This window comes from Cavia porcellus, unplaced genomic scaffold, assembly GCF_034190915.1.
Source record: "Cavia porcellus strain 051 isolate PalLab524CR breed Dunkin Hartley unplaced genomic scaffold, mCavPor4.1 scaffold_2, whole genome shotgun sequence".
Classification (NCBI taxonomy): Eukaryota; Metazoa; Chordata; class Mammalia; order Rodentia; family Caviidae; genus Cavia; species Cavia porcellus.
In genome coordinates this window covers 18,182,993-18,197,659 of record NW_026947485.1, presented here as the reverse complement: position 1 = coordinate 18,197,659, position 14,667 = coordinate 18,182,993, and the positions used below count along the sequence as shown (strand labels likewise).

At 36.6% G+C, this 14,667-nt stretch overlaps 1 protein-coding gene across 13 annotated transcripts in view; it reads left to right on the top strand.

The window, feature by feature from the left end:
• Positions 1-14,667, top strand: part of Dgkb (diacylglycerol kinase beta) — a 645,864-nt gene that overhangs the window by 606,866 nt on the left and 24,331 nt on the right. For 12 of the 13 annotated variants that reach the window (XM_063238955.1, XM_063238993.1, XM_063238976.1 and 9 more), the window contains 2 exons: positions 8,901-9,021; positions 9,958-10,018. The exons of the other annotated variant lie outside the window; for it this stretch is intronic. In XM_063238955.1, coding sequence (XP_063095025.1) covers positions 8,901-9,021; positions 9,958-10,018 — 182 coding nt within the window. The remainder of the gene's footprint in view (positions 1-8,900; positions 9,022-9,957; positions 10,019-14,667) is intronic. 13 annotated transcript variants of the gene reach the window in all.

Sequence of the window (14,667 nt, the reverse complement as noted above, 5' to 3'; positions counted from 1 at the left end):
GTTTGCCCAAGTTTAGTCTTCTTTCATAGAACTGCTTTTGTTCAGTTGTATGAAGGGCTAGAAGCCTAATACAGTGGGGCCCTTTTAAACAAATAACTTTTAAAAGAATATGACTAAGTGGAATAATTTTCTCTGTATCTAGCATTTTGCTGCAATAGTATTTTGAATCATTAAAAAAGGATGTATCTCTTATGAGAGGAGCTACAAGAATGAAATTTATTGGCAAAGTTTCGGGCTCCTCTCATCCCCCCAAGTCTCTGTGAAGGCACAGATGAAGTTCGTAGTCTCACACTGTTGGTAATCTAAGAGTCTGCATTTAAACTTCTCTTCTATTTTCTGGCGTGGCGAAAAGTGAAGGTCCTTTTAAGGTTTCCATTCTGCTTTTCACATGGCTATTAGTCATGATGTTGCTTCTAAAAGCTAGATTAACATCAGTATAATTCTTTTGGAAAGGTGAAATGCCATATTTTGGCAAATGTAAAGAAAAATATTCTCACAGAGATTTCTTTTGGTATTTATCTGAGCCCCTCGATACATCTATATACAAAAGTGTATTCTTTTTTGTAAGCCAAGATCTCTGGAAGCTTAGAGTACATGATTAATAAGTGTTGTGAGGTGGCTGAACGCTGACAATCTCGTATTCTGAAGTAGGTAGCAAATTCTCTCTTGTAAGTCATGTCATGTGCTGTGTGGGTTTCTCTCCTGATGCAATAAATCACACAACAAAGGATGGTGCATTTCTTGTAAATATTTACAAATGGAATTAATTCTAAAAATCCTATTCAAGTAAAACCACTTATGTTAACCTTAATTCAATTCAATAAATGAGAACAAGTCTTTTTCTGTAGACATAAGATCATGAAGTGAAACTACTTGCAAGAAGAACAAAAGAATATACCCAAAATAGAAATATTTCCGATGTAAAATAATGGTTATAGGGAGTCTATTAGATGTGATGGTCTATCTGTCACCAATCTGCTCCAAGCTTTCAAACAAATGACAAGGCAAAAATTAGCAGTCTTCGCTGACTGGAATAATTCTAAGAGGAATTTTTGACTTAAAAACTGTTCATCTTTAAATGTTGAAGTCAAGATGTTGTGAACTATGTTTCATGCTTGAGACAACAGCATTTCTTTCCTCTGTTTGTAAGTGAGGAGTCTTTAGTCTCACATTAACAGCCAAAATCCCTAACACACAACACACAAACACACACACGCACTCATACCACACAGCTCAGAGTGGAAACTATTGCATTCCTCTTGTACAAACCCTGGAACTCAGCAGATTTTCGAGAGTTTTCTGGCAAAACACCAGACTTCAGGTTATCATCCTACATTTCACCCGTGCCAAAAATTTGTGAAGGAAAATTGCTGAGATTTAATTCCATGTAGTCATGTAGCCTTTTCTTTGAAGACAAATTGCCCACACAGTAAGATTTACTTCTTACCAGCAATGTTTTATGGACAATGACCCCAAATATAATAGAGTCATTCAATCTCTTCCGAGGAGTGTAATATTTATATGTTACCAGGTTAGATTGCATACCAAACAGCTCTGTTATGTAGTGAAATGTTTCATGTAAATCATTATTACTCATTATATTTTTGTCTTATTTTAATCTCCAGCATTAAGTTACATGTGAGTTCAAAATTGCCTTGGTTTTAAATTTTTATTTTTTCATATTTCACTAAAACAAGAACAGCAGAAATATTTCATTGTATTTGCTATTGGAGGAAACCAATATGCATAGAGCTTCTGGAAATTGAATATAAAAGCTATGTAGTTATATGTACAGAAATATTGATCCTACCCCCAGCTAAATTAGATTTCAATTCAGACTTTTTTGTTATAATTTTCTTTTATAACTGCCAGCACTGCCTGATCCTTAGAATAAGGGTTGTTGATCGTGCTGGGACTTCACCTCCTTCACTGGCATCAGTGTTAGGGGACAGATGCCCCTCCAGGGCTATTCAGAATCTGCTGACATCAGCCTTCATTCATGAGCACTCGCTTTGTTCGGTCGTGGCAGTAATAGGAGGAGACACGTGAAGTAGCCTGGTTTATGGAAAAGGGCAGAGGAGCCACGGTGCTGTGAAAACATTCCCACACACTCTGATGGCTCATTCACACAGAAAACAAGCGAGAGCCTTCAGTCCGCCCACAAAGCTCTGCGAGAGCAAACCACTCAAGGACACAGCTATGCAGGGCCCTGGTCACTGCTTGCTAGTGCTCCTAAACTCTGTCCAGAAACTGCTGGGCGCAGCGGTGGTTTGCTGTGGGGAATCTCTAGCATGGTTCTCTATGAGTCTTGTGAATGAAATGCTTCGGATTTCTTGGGGTGTGTGTCCCGTGGTGAAGATCACTTTTCAAGTACACAGTAGCAAAGTGATTTGCAGGCCCTGAGTCGTTCTGGACACAGTAGGGAGGTTGTTGACAATGTGCGTACTGTGATTTCTGGTCTTCTCTGTGGATCCATTTAGAGAAGCTCAGAATTGTACAGTGAATGCACATCAAGTGATAGCGAGCTCTGTTGGTTATTTTCACAAAACCAGATGGCTTTCAAAGAAATTATTAAATCCATTCTTTAGAAGTCTTTTTTGAAGCCAGGCATGTGATTTCACCTTTACTCTTCCCTTTTCCGATTTCAGTAGGAAATAAGACGTTTCATACTGCTAGATTTTCAAGATAACTCTATGTATGTCCATTTATGTAACAGACCGGTCCCTTTAGTTTTTACAGGTTAATCATTTTGAAGAGAAATCTTTCAATTTTTATTTCCCATTTCTTAACCTTTCTACAAAAAAACTTCAAAATATAATTCACAGGTGACCTGGAGAAGTCACTATAAATAATGGTTTTGTACCATGGTTTAATTTTATGATGATGCCTGCGATCCTTTAGTGGTAGGATTGCAGAACTGTTAGTAGCTCTATTTTAAGGTGAGGCATACGTATATATTAAAAATATATTTAGGTGATATATAAGTATATGTAGGTATTCCTTTTGAGTATTTTTCATCTTGCCTATTACTGGTAACATTTAATTAGTTCTTACTGTTTTCAGTATGTAAAAATAACATGAATTTTGGAGGTATAGACAATTTTTAATTATATATGACAACTTGAGCAAAAATCTAGAATACTACCAACTTTGAAGATTGTTAGAATCTTTTTTTTTTTTTTTTTTGTCTTTTTTCCTTTTTATCAGTAAGGGGGATCGAACTCACGACTGCCTGCTTATAAGGCAGGCGCTTATGCCACTGAGCTAAATCCCCAGCCCCCAGTTGTTAGAATCTTAAGTATAATAATGTCTGTAAAACTCCTAGCCAAGACTCTTTCATAGGAAGCATGCAGTAAAAATTTTAACTCTCTCAATTCCCTCTCTTTTGTGAAGAGACTCATGATTCTGTGGTACATTCCTTAAGGTGTTAAAAACTTGCCTTTAAGCTATGTACAACTTACAGGGGCTATGTTAATATTTTTCTGAAACTCTCTCTTTTCCACTTCTTTTTAAAATTTGTATCTTTTAATTTATGTAGGTCAGAGAAAATAGCTGTTTATGCTTGTGAGGTATACATCCAAATTAAGAATCAATAGGTAATGGATGGACAAGAAGGCTTCAAATATACACATTAAATATATTCATTGTATATATTTAATGTGTATATTTGACATAGCTTAATTTTTTAAGGTTTGTCTGGAGCTTAGAAATGTAGTTCAGTGTTAGAGAGAATATTTGGTATACTTAAGTCCCCGAGTTTAATCTCCAGCATACACAAAGAAGAAACAGAAAGTTTATTCTAAATCTTTATACGTTTCAAATAATTACTAGAAGAAATATCCCTGTAGGGTGCATTATCTACAAACACTCAAAATCCACTACCCCATAGCTAGTCCTGTCCTACCATAGCCAAACTAAGACTTGGTAGGAGAGAGCCCATGGTGATTTCATAATGCCCTTGCTGAGGCATGGGCATATCTCCAGGTGTCATCCACAGTGGAATAGCGTGACATCCTGCTAAGGACATATCGCTTGGTGCTATCCATAGTGGACAGCATGCTGCTGGACACATGCACATGTGGGTTCGGCCCACTCTGCCCCATTCCTCACTGCCTCTTTCAGGACACATTCTGTTCAATGAAATGCAATAACCCATATGCAGTCTGTGTTTTCAATACATCCTCTCCTGCTCCATCACATATGGCAGTTTGAAACACTTATATAATGAGACATACTATCAGGATGTAGCTGTCAAAATGAAGAGACTAAGCTAAATGAGTAGGTCCTACTTATTAGTAACACTGCTCCCATGTGCTCTATCTGTGCCCCTGAATTTCAGATTTTACACTCATGGACTGATTATCTGGATAATCATAATACATCATCAAAGTTCAAAGAACATATTACAAAGTCAAAGGCAACTTCCATCTGGCATAGGGTTTCTTACCATTTTGGTAATATTCTGGTGAAATTTTCTGACTCCTTTAGAAGTAATGTGTTAAAATTCAAAATATAAAATGCATAAAAGTTTATATTAAAAGTCAAAAGGTAAATTATACAAAAGATAATGGCTGAAAAAGGAGGCCAACATGCTGAAATGATATTAAAATTTTGATTTATTTATATACTTACTTCCTTATCAACAAATTCAATTTAAAAATTTTAAAATAATAATAAGTATAAATAAAATATATAATTGCTTTGTACAATTGAATTTTTAAAATGTAAATATAATAAATTAATCTTAAATTATTTTATAGATACTTAGGATCTTTTGGCATTTGAGATAATTTAAGTGGTAATTTTTAAAAAAGAAATTGTGATGATAACAAAATATTGCATGTAACATCTATCAGAAACAGTCATAAGTATTGCTACAAGTATGATTTCTTGCCTAAATTTTATTTGAAACAAATATTTAATTTCAATTACATGTCAGGAATAATTCAGTTGTATTTTCTCACATTGACATCTAATTTGAACCATTCTCTTTCCTCCATTACTCCCATGGAAATCCTTGGAAAGATGTTTGCTCTTTAGAAGATTTACCATTCTCCCCTTCAAAGTGTGTCTCAAACCATTAAATTGAACACCAGCCAAATGCTTCCCTGGAAACACGCCCACATCCCCGTAATACAGTGTCAGATTTCTCATCCCCTGGCAGAAGGTTCTGGAAGGCAGAGTTGACTCCTGCTTGGATGTCCAGGAGTAGCTGTGACTTCTGCCTTCTTTTCTGTGACTGCACATCTTATGCTGGACGGAACCATCAAGAATGCAGCAAATGACATAAAGCTGAACATGAAGGTTTCCACTCTTCTTTTTTTTTTTTTTTTATTTAGAAATCAAATGATTTGGAAACTTGGCTATTTCTTGATACAGAACAAATGAAATGTGGCACACAATATACTGGTGGGGTCAAGTGAGCTGTGGAGAACAGCTGCTCCAAACTTGGGTAATGCACTACAAGGGATCTTTTGGGTCATTACAATGGCATTTAACTTTGTAACCATAGAACTAAAGTGAAAATGCTAATGTTTTATTAAAGAGACACTGACAAACTTTTTACCTATAGGTCCAGAGAATAAAGATTTTAGACTTTGTGGGCCACACAGTTACTGTCAAAACTATTGGACTCTTCTTCCATTGTAGTGCAAACTAACTGACTGAGTGTGGTCATGTTCCAATAAAACTACTTTATGTATGATGGAATTTGAATTTCACACAATTTTTTCCTGTCACAAGATAGTATTCGCTTTTCAACTCTTTCCACATTTTAAATCTATACAAATTATTCTTAATTCATAAGCCATACAAAATCAGACCATAGATTGAATTGGGCCATTGGCTACAGGTTGCTACTTTTATTCCTAAATATAAATTCAACAACCAGAGAGCAAATCTATTATACTGGTTGATGGGGTTGCAAGACCATTGCAAGGATAACTTCACTTAAAATAACTTTTAGCCACCAGTGAAGAAGATGAAGAAGCCTTTGATTGTTTTTTTTAGAGGCTTCATACAGAAGCAAGATTCTGCATATAGAAGCAAGATTCCAAAATATATAGAGTCTGCCAGAAAAAAAAATGTACACGTACTTCAGCAGTGTGTCATACTAATAAAATGTCTGGGAGAGAATGACCACCATTTTGAGCACCTCTTATAATTGCAGAGGCCAAAGGTAACTTCTGTGAAACTCATGATGTGTCAATAAATTCAGTATTAAAATATTTACACAAGTTTTTCTTTGTCTGATGTATACATTTTTTTTGGCAGACACCATAGGCCTATAGATAGACTTGCTCTGAAATCAAGATGGAAATCTCAAAACGAACGTGTGGGGTACATCGATTGTATACAGACAGACACTGCAGATGATGCTGTATCCAAACAATATGAACAAATTTACACAACACAAATTTAAATTTCCTTTCTGTTGTTCTGGGCTCCCCACCCCCGACCCCATGCATCTAACTAGGAGGAGCACTGTAGTATTGATTTACCTTTGCCAGAGTTCATAAACATTCCATCATTCCCCTGGAACTCTTTGCATCAGAAAGTGCATGGAAATTTGAAAGCTTAGACTTCTTCATCCCTAAGAAATTTCTTGGTTACTGATTATTAATAGTAGAATTGATTTTAGGGTATTTTTTCAGGAAGAAAAACAAAGACAAATTAAAAGAAAGAAAAAAATCAGAAGGAGGGTGGTAGACGGTAGCAATATGGTGTGGGAGTAGACAAACCCTTGTGATTTATGGAAAAGTTAAAGCTCACAGATTAACTCTGTTGTGAGAAAGTGTTTCATTCGTTATATTTCTCATCAATGAGCCTTAATTCATTACAAAAATTAGCATAACATTTCACCCAGTTGGAAAACGGAGTGTACAACCTATAATACCAAATGTGGATTATAGCCCTAGGGTGGTACAATCCTGTGGTGGTTGCTTATTGCTTTCTTGTCACTATCATCAGGCACACATCTGGGGCTTTAGTGTTTACCACAATGCCATTTTCTGGTTGATATATATCTGAGAGATGCGTATATTAACACCCAGGCTACAGAGCCAAGCACATTTTAGTGCCGGCTGCAGCTGAAAGAATATGTTTCCATTCCTTGTCCATCTGTTCTCAGCAATACAAATTTAAACTAGAAACATGGAATAAGCTTCCTGAGAAAGAAATCTGAATCGGGGTTATAGCAGAAAGGTGGGTGCTCTAAAGTGTGATTTTATAACATTTGATTTTGCAGCAGAAAGATGGTTTTTCCTGGGAGCAATCTCACGTGGTAGCTACAATTTAAAATTTAACAATCATACTTTTTTTTTTTTACCATTTGTTTAAAAAACTATGAAGGCTTGGTCACATATTGTGTGTTAAGTGCTTATATTAAATTTTCCAGCCTTCACGGGTCTAATGAACTTTGAGATTTCAACACACTGTTCGCCAGCCACATAGTTGAACTACACTGAACCATAACCGTGAACATTTCTGAACTCAGGGCTAAGATGGATTCTTTAGAGAAAAGTGAGAGTTTTCTAAACAAGTGGATTTCATGCAAAACACACAGGCTTTTGTTTTCTACTATTCCCATCTTGGATAGGACCAGCTAGCGTGTGCTTATTTTCTATAATAGTTGTGTCTTTGTTCTGTGTGCTACCTCCTACAGAATTTTTTCTAAGAAAAAAATGTGAAACTATTTACTGACATTTGAAAATGCACCAGAGAGTACACAGGAGTAATACAATAGAAAAGGAGCGAGTTTGAGAATCCACAGTTCTGCCCCCAAATCAAAGACCTTGTCACCCAGCTCAGTAGATGCGAGGGTACCTCTCATGGGGCCTTGGAGCAGGCTTTCTGGGTCTCTAATGGTCTAAGTTCAACTCTGCTATCTGGTTCTGTGTGGATCTTGAGATTTGAAAGAGACCTTGATGCTCACACAGTCCAACCTCCCTGGCAGAAATACTTCTACACATTTTGAAGAATCTCCTTTTCATATGCAGCTTTATCAAAGACTAGGGCAGTTTTTATGCTTCAACATGGTTGGGTTCAAATTTTGACTCATAAGTGTGCCTCTGAAAAGTGGATATAAAAAAAAGAAGCTAATTTCCCTAGTTTTCAACTTCTCTTCCTATAAATAGGAATAATTATATTTATCTTAAATTGGTTCTGAGGGTGAGAGTGGGAGATAACTAGAAAGTGGTCAGCCCACGTCACAAACTATAATCAATACTAACTATCAGCCATTTTCTGTTAATAAAACTTATGGTACTTGTGTTGCCCTGATTATCTAGTGTACAGCTAAGTACTGTTTTGGTAGAATATGTAATCCTTAACATGAGGAGAAAGTTTCAAGAAAAGCTATTATTTCTTGTGCTATCCAAAGTTACCTATGACTGTGGACATCATTAGTGAATAAGAGGCTCAACCTTCCAATCTGTAAAATGAGAAATTTCAACTCAGTGATCTCTAAGGTCTTTTGTTCAAGTAAATTAGCAAAGTCACATTTGACAGCATACCTTCATACTTCATGTATGTGATAAAATGTGTACTTACTGCCAAACGTCTGATGTGGGTTTTTCTAAATGTTCCATGCATGTGGGATGACGTTAGGCTTGTTGATGTGAAGAAATACTGGTATGGTTTGGGGGCGTCATTTGGCTCAGACTCCCCCCCCCCCACTTGTTTTCCGTGGGCTGACAGCAAGTCATTTTCCATAGCATGAACTTCAAGGCTTGGTTCAGCCCGGAATTCCAGCAGTGGGCCATCTTTTCATTCCTTCTGGTTTTCAGATAGAGAAACTTTCCTTGTGAAGTGGCTTTCGTTCTTTCCACAACATCCCGGGCTGCTTAGCTGTAGACCTACGCATGCTCTCTGTTGCTCACAAGGCATCTGTTTTCTTTCAGACCTGAGCGACCAGCTGCTGGAAGTGGTTGGCTTGGAAGGGGCCATGGAGATGGGGCAGATATACACAGGCCTGAAGAGTGCTGGCCGCCGGCTGGCCCAGTGCTCCTGTGTGGTCATCAGGTACTGCTTTCTCTGTCATTGATGGACAGGGCGCAACCACACTTGGACTAAAACGAGGCAGGACTCTGAGAATGATATTTGTGTTATTTTTGTTTCAAATTATCAGTGACTAACAATTCTACATGTCAAAATAATAAAACCAGCAGATTTGATCCAGTATCTGCCAGCCCTCACTTCTCTGATTCTTTACAACCTTAGTCTCTCGTGTTGACTCCTATAGATACAGGGATGCATTACTTCAACCATGCAAGTTTATTCTAGGCTGTACTCATTTGTACCCAGTTTGCTGAAGCAAACAATGTATTTACCGGGCTAATGAGTCAAAGAGAAAACCACTGATACAGTGAACACTTAAATTCTCTCCTAGATTAAAGTTCCACAGTGTTCCTGTAAAATGAGTAATGAAATATAACATAGGAAAAATTTTGTGCATTGAATGTGAAACTTTCCAAAGAAATTTTCCTAATGTTTCATGTGTAGGAAGGGGAAAAATGAATTTATTTTGAGCTTGAGGTAAAACCACAAATTGAAATGCAGATGCAGTGAATGTTATTTATATAAAAGGATTGATCCTGCAAAATCTGAGATATTCGACATCTTTTCTACAGGTTTGCCATGTGGGCGAGCAGGAGAACAAGGGGTTTCTTTTGGCTGCAGGAATTCTCATTGTGTCCTTAAGCATAAATCCTGACAGTTTCTTTTGGCATTCAGAATTTTTATTATCACTACATTTACCAGGAAACTCCTAACATTCCTACAACCACAGTACCTTACAGATATTCATTAATAAAGAATAAACATCTCCCTCTCAGAAGAGATTTAAAATCTGTTATTACCGTATTTGCCTTCCCTGATCTCAGTATCTTATATTTTTACGTAGAGTCTGCTACATGAAGTATTTCAGTGTTATACTCAAAGCGAAATATTTTCCTCCAGGACTAGCAAGTCCCTGCCCATGCAGATCGATGGGGAGCCATGGATGCAGACCCCATGCACAGTGAGTATATGTGGTTAAAATGCTCTGTCAGTTTAAAATATGTGCTTCCCAAGTATCAGTATGCCTGCCACAAAATAATCACAATGTCTAATCTTTTGTCTTGACCTTTTGGGGTCTCTCAGGAATACTTTTTTCTCCCCTTATTTATGTGTCAAGGTCATTGCAGTCAACCTTTAGGCTTAACACACCTCGGCCCTGATTTAGCTTTTGAACATGAGTGTGATAACTATGGAATGGTGCTAAATACCCTCAAGGATGAACTTGGGAAATGAACAAAATAATAGCTTCCCTTAAGCTTTCTTGTCCATTTCAGGGTACCTTATAAGACAATCACTAGTGGGAACCCCCCACACGTCTTCCTGAGTTTATTAATCACCTGTTATTTTGCTTAAAATTTCATTATAGAAAAATGTCCCCTCTCTATTTTTTTACCATAAAGTTTTCTCCACAGTGGCATATTTACTTCAGACATTGTGTCTCCCTCTGGATTTTGATTTTAACTTGTACAGTAATGTTTCATTGCATTTCAAATACATGGTATGCACTTCCCTTGCCATCAGAGATAGAAACTTGGAAAAGGTTGCCTTTAAAAACTTATATTCTGATATGTGTGACAAAATAAGTTAGATAAATATAGATTAAGATATAGATAAATATAGATGAAGATATCTATACAGATATAGATAGATATAAATATAGATGAAGATATAGATATGAGAGTTGTAACAAATATAAGGAGAAATAGTGAAGAAGAATAGATGGATAAGAAAGATACTACTTTCAATAAGTGGATCTGGGAGACTTTTTAAAGAAAATACAGCCCACAGCCCCATGCATAAAGAAAAAAAGAGGATCTCACGGTTTCTAGAGTTAGAAGGAGAAAAGCAGAAAGGATGGACCAAGGATAAGTCATGACCAAAAAATGACAGTAAAGTGTTAGAGTTTGACTCTGACTGTCACAGGAGGTTAAGGAGGGCTGTAAGCATTACCTGCTCTCCATGTTTAAAGTTCTCCTTGGTTGCTGTGTGGAGAATGTATTATACTTAGTAACAGCCAAGAGAGGTCTAACCTGGTTCTCTGGGCTTGAACAAAATAGCAGCAGGCCAAAAAAAGGGGAGTGGATGGATTGAGCAGAATTCTGAAATTTGAAACAGGAAGAATTTACTAATGACAACTCTTAACAAGGGTGGATGGGCCAGGCATGGGGGAGCATGGTTTAATTTCCAGCACACAGAAGGCTGAGACAGGAGGATGACCATGAGTTCATGGCCAACCTGGGCAAACAAAATGAATTCAAGGACAGTGTGAACTACAAAGCAAGATGGTATCTCAAAACTACAACAACAAATGGAAGGGTAGATGAGGGAAAGGCTTGAGTTGAAGTTGACTTTTCCCACTGAATGAGAGCGCTGTTAACATGGTACTTATAATCATACATAAAACTGCTTAAAGAATAACAGGAATAGGCCTTAATCTTGTGTAACACTGTATTAAGTGCTAATGTTGAAATATCCTTAATTAAATGTTGACACAAATTTAAGAAATCACCTAAGTTTTCAAATGGAGAATATTAAGGCTTGGAGAATATAATTAACTCACCCAGCTTCTAGTATACAGCAGATATGAAACTCATCCATTGGTTAACGTCCACTCATCATCTTCTGATTCAAATAACGTTAGCTATAAATTCCAGATGGCACAAACTAGTTCATAAGGGAAACTTTTAATTTTACCCTTCAAACATTCTGAAGCTGCTTTCTCAAACATTTCATATAGCATAAGAGTTTAACATTTTTTGTTTCTGGAATATTCTTGGTAACTAGCTGTGTTCATGAACTCTATTATTGTTTGTAACAATAATTTAAAACAAACTCACCCCAAAATCCTCTAGACTGGCTGTGCCTTCTGCTATGTCTCACTCTTGGTTCCACACAGCATTTTAGAAAACCCTGTTCCTCCGCTTTCAGGATGTATACATTTGCTCCTTGCCTGTTTTATTTAGCATTTCAAAATATGCATCTAAATTCACAAATTATTCAGGTGGAAGTGAAATGTGGGCGTAGGATTAGCAGTGATGATTATGGTGTTGGTAAGCTGCCGGTAGAGACAGTGGTGATGGTGATGGTACTGTGGATGCAGTGATGCGTATCATAGCAACGGAAGACTCACATTGGTTATGATGGTTATAATGGAAATTGGTTAAAACTTCCGGTGAGTATCATAGTAATTGTCACAGTGCTAGTGGTAGAGGGGATGGTGGTTATAATGTAGGCTAATGCTGGTCATGGTGACTATACTTGTCTTTAGTAAAATGTCACTCTTTACCAGCCATGATCACAGGGAATGCATTTTCTTTTTTGAAAATAAAATCAAACACAGGACCAAGGATTTAGCTCAGTAGCATAAGTGCCTGCCTGGTAAACGCAAGGTCATGAGTTCGATCCCTGGTACCAAAGTGGGGAAAAAGATCAAACACTATGCAGAATCATTCTTTGTGTTGTTTAAAATTCTTGTACGGGAGGAAGACAGTTTGGTCCCTGCACCACGTTTTGAGTAGAGAAGTGGTGAAGACAATGGTAACACTTCACATACAAACTGTTCATATGTGTACATAGTGAGACACTTGATCTGCACATTTAATTCTCACAAAAACTCTGATAGCCTCATTTTATGAATAGATCAAGTGAGGCAGACTGGTTTAGAAGTCTGTCTGATTCCACATATCTAAGAAGTGGCAGAGTAGACCCTGAGGCTCAGGCCTCTTGGCCTCAGAGACTGCATTCATCATCAGGACGCTTGCTGTAGATCTCAACGTGTCCTGGCGATCGCGCTCCAACACGCGGCTTCCAGGGGCTCACATGCCATCTCCAGCTTCAGAAAAGCTATGTACATTGAAATTTAGTCTTCAAGAATCATGTTAGCATATTTCAACTAAGGACTTTAAGCAGTATTTTTCTTTCCCTTAGTAGTGGGACATTCAATTGACTTATTAACTATCATTATCTGCAATTGTTATATTAATAATGACTGTTATATAACTTACATTTAATTTTCTCTTCCTGTAGACTCATTCATTTAAAACATGCATTACAGCCCACAGTGGGCCAAGAAGTGTACTGGGCTATGGCTCATTATTGTCATTTTGTATTCTGGCACATTCTATTTTTCCAGAACCACATGGAGCTCTGAACTTTAAGTTTCATTTTAATGAAAGAGAATATTTAATATTTGTAGCACTGCTATGGTTTTAGCTAGTTTTTTTTTTCCTTCAATCAAATAACACAATGTTTTTATTGCAAAACATAAGAATTGTAGAATGTTAAAATTCTTTGCTGAATTTAAATATCCATAAGCTGATTTTCAATTTATGAAGGAGTTTCTCTTGGTACAATTTTAGAGGAGAGCAGAAGTTCTGTTTTTCTTTAAATAGAATATATAAATTTGAAGGGCAGGCAGTGAATATGCCTTGATTCTTAAATCAATAAAAATATTTTTAAAAAATCAAAGTAATACACATTTTTAGATGGGTGGTGGATGAATAACAATATAAGTGTACTGAACTTTTTGGACCTAAAAAAAGGCAAAAATTGAAAATTTTATTATGCATATTTTATCAAGATAAAAGTGATTGAGAAAAAACTATAATATTTACAATTTTCTCCAATCATGATCTTGAACATATCAGGAGAAGTAAAAATCAAAGACCATAACATTAATTTTGAAATGCAGAGTACATAATTATTTTTACAACCTTCTAAATGCTCTAACTGAAAAACAGTTGTCTTAGCTGTTTTGTTTTGTTTTGTTTTTCATGGCAGATACAAAATGCCCAACACCAGAGGTTGCAGGAGGAAAGGTTTATTTTGGCCCACAGTTTATAAAGGTTTCAGTTAAGAGTTAACTCATTCCAAGGCAAAGTGGCATGGCGGAGGGGCATCTCAGAAGAGATATAATTCACGGCAGACTGAAGGCTGCAAAAGCAGCAATAGAAGCCAGTAGCCTTCTTTCTGTCCCTTATAGTCTATCCAGGCTACATGCCCTTAGGACAGGTAGCACTCACACCCAGAGCTGGCCTTCCACAGCCAGAACTATGTCAAACCAATCAGTGGGCTAATTTAATAGTCATGAACACTTAATCCCAGCTTTGCATACTCTGGATCCAGCCACCTATGACCGTATGAGGCTCTGGGGGACACTTAGACACAAGCCATAACAGCAATAATAGAAATTTGTTTAATGGCCCTATATTCAAAGTATTGAGAAAGTCACTAAGAATGGATTTTACCCATATAATTATTTTCTGATTAATATTATTGTATATTGTTATCTTCAATGTAGTTGTTCAGATTACAAGATATAGGCATTAAAAATAATCAATTAAACAATGAAAGCACAAACCTTTCTTTTTGATGAACTAACAGATTAGTAGTATAGTTATCTATCTTCTATACATATACATGAATACATGTGTATGTATATATACATGTATGTGAATATAATTATTGACTGTATTAAAAAGAATATTGAAGTTGATAATATCAGTTCTATAAGACTGTCTATTGAAATGACTTTAAAACTGCCTGTATTTAGCGCAGATTTGAAAGCCTACTTTGTCTTTTTTGACTTCTTCCCTGATCCTTCCTCCTGAG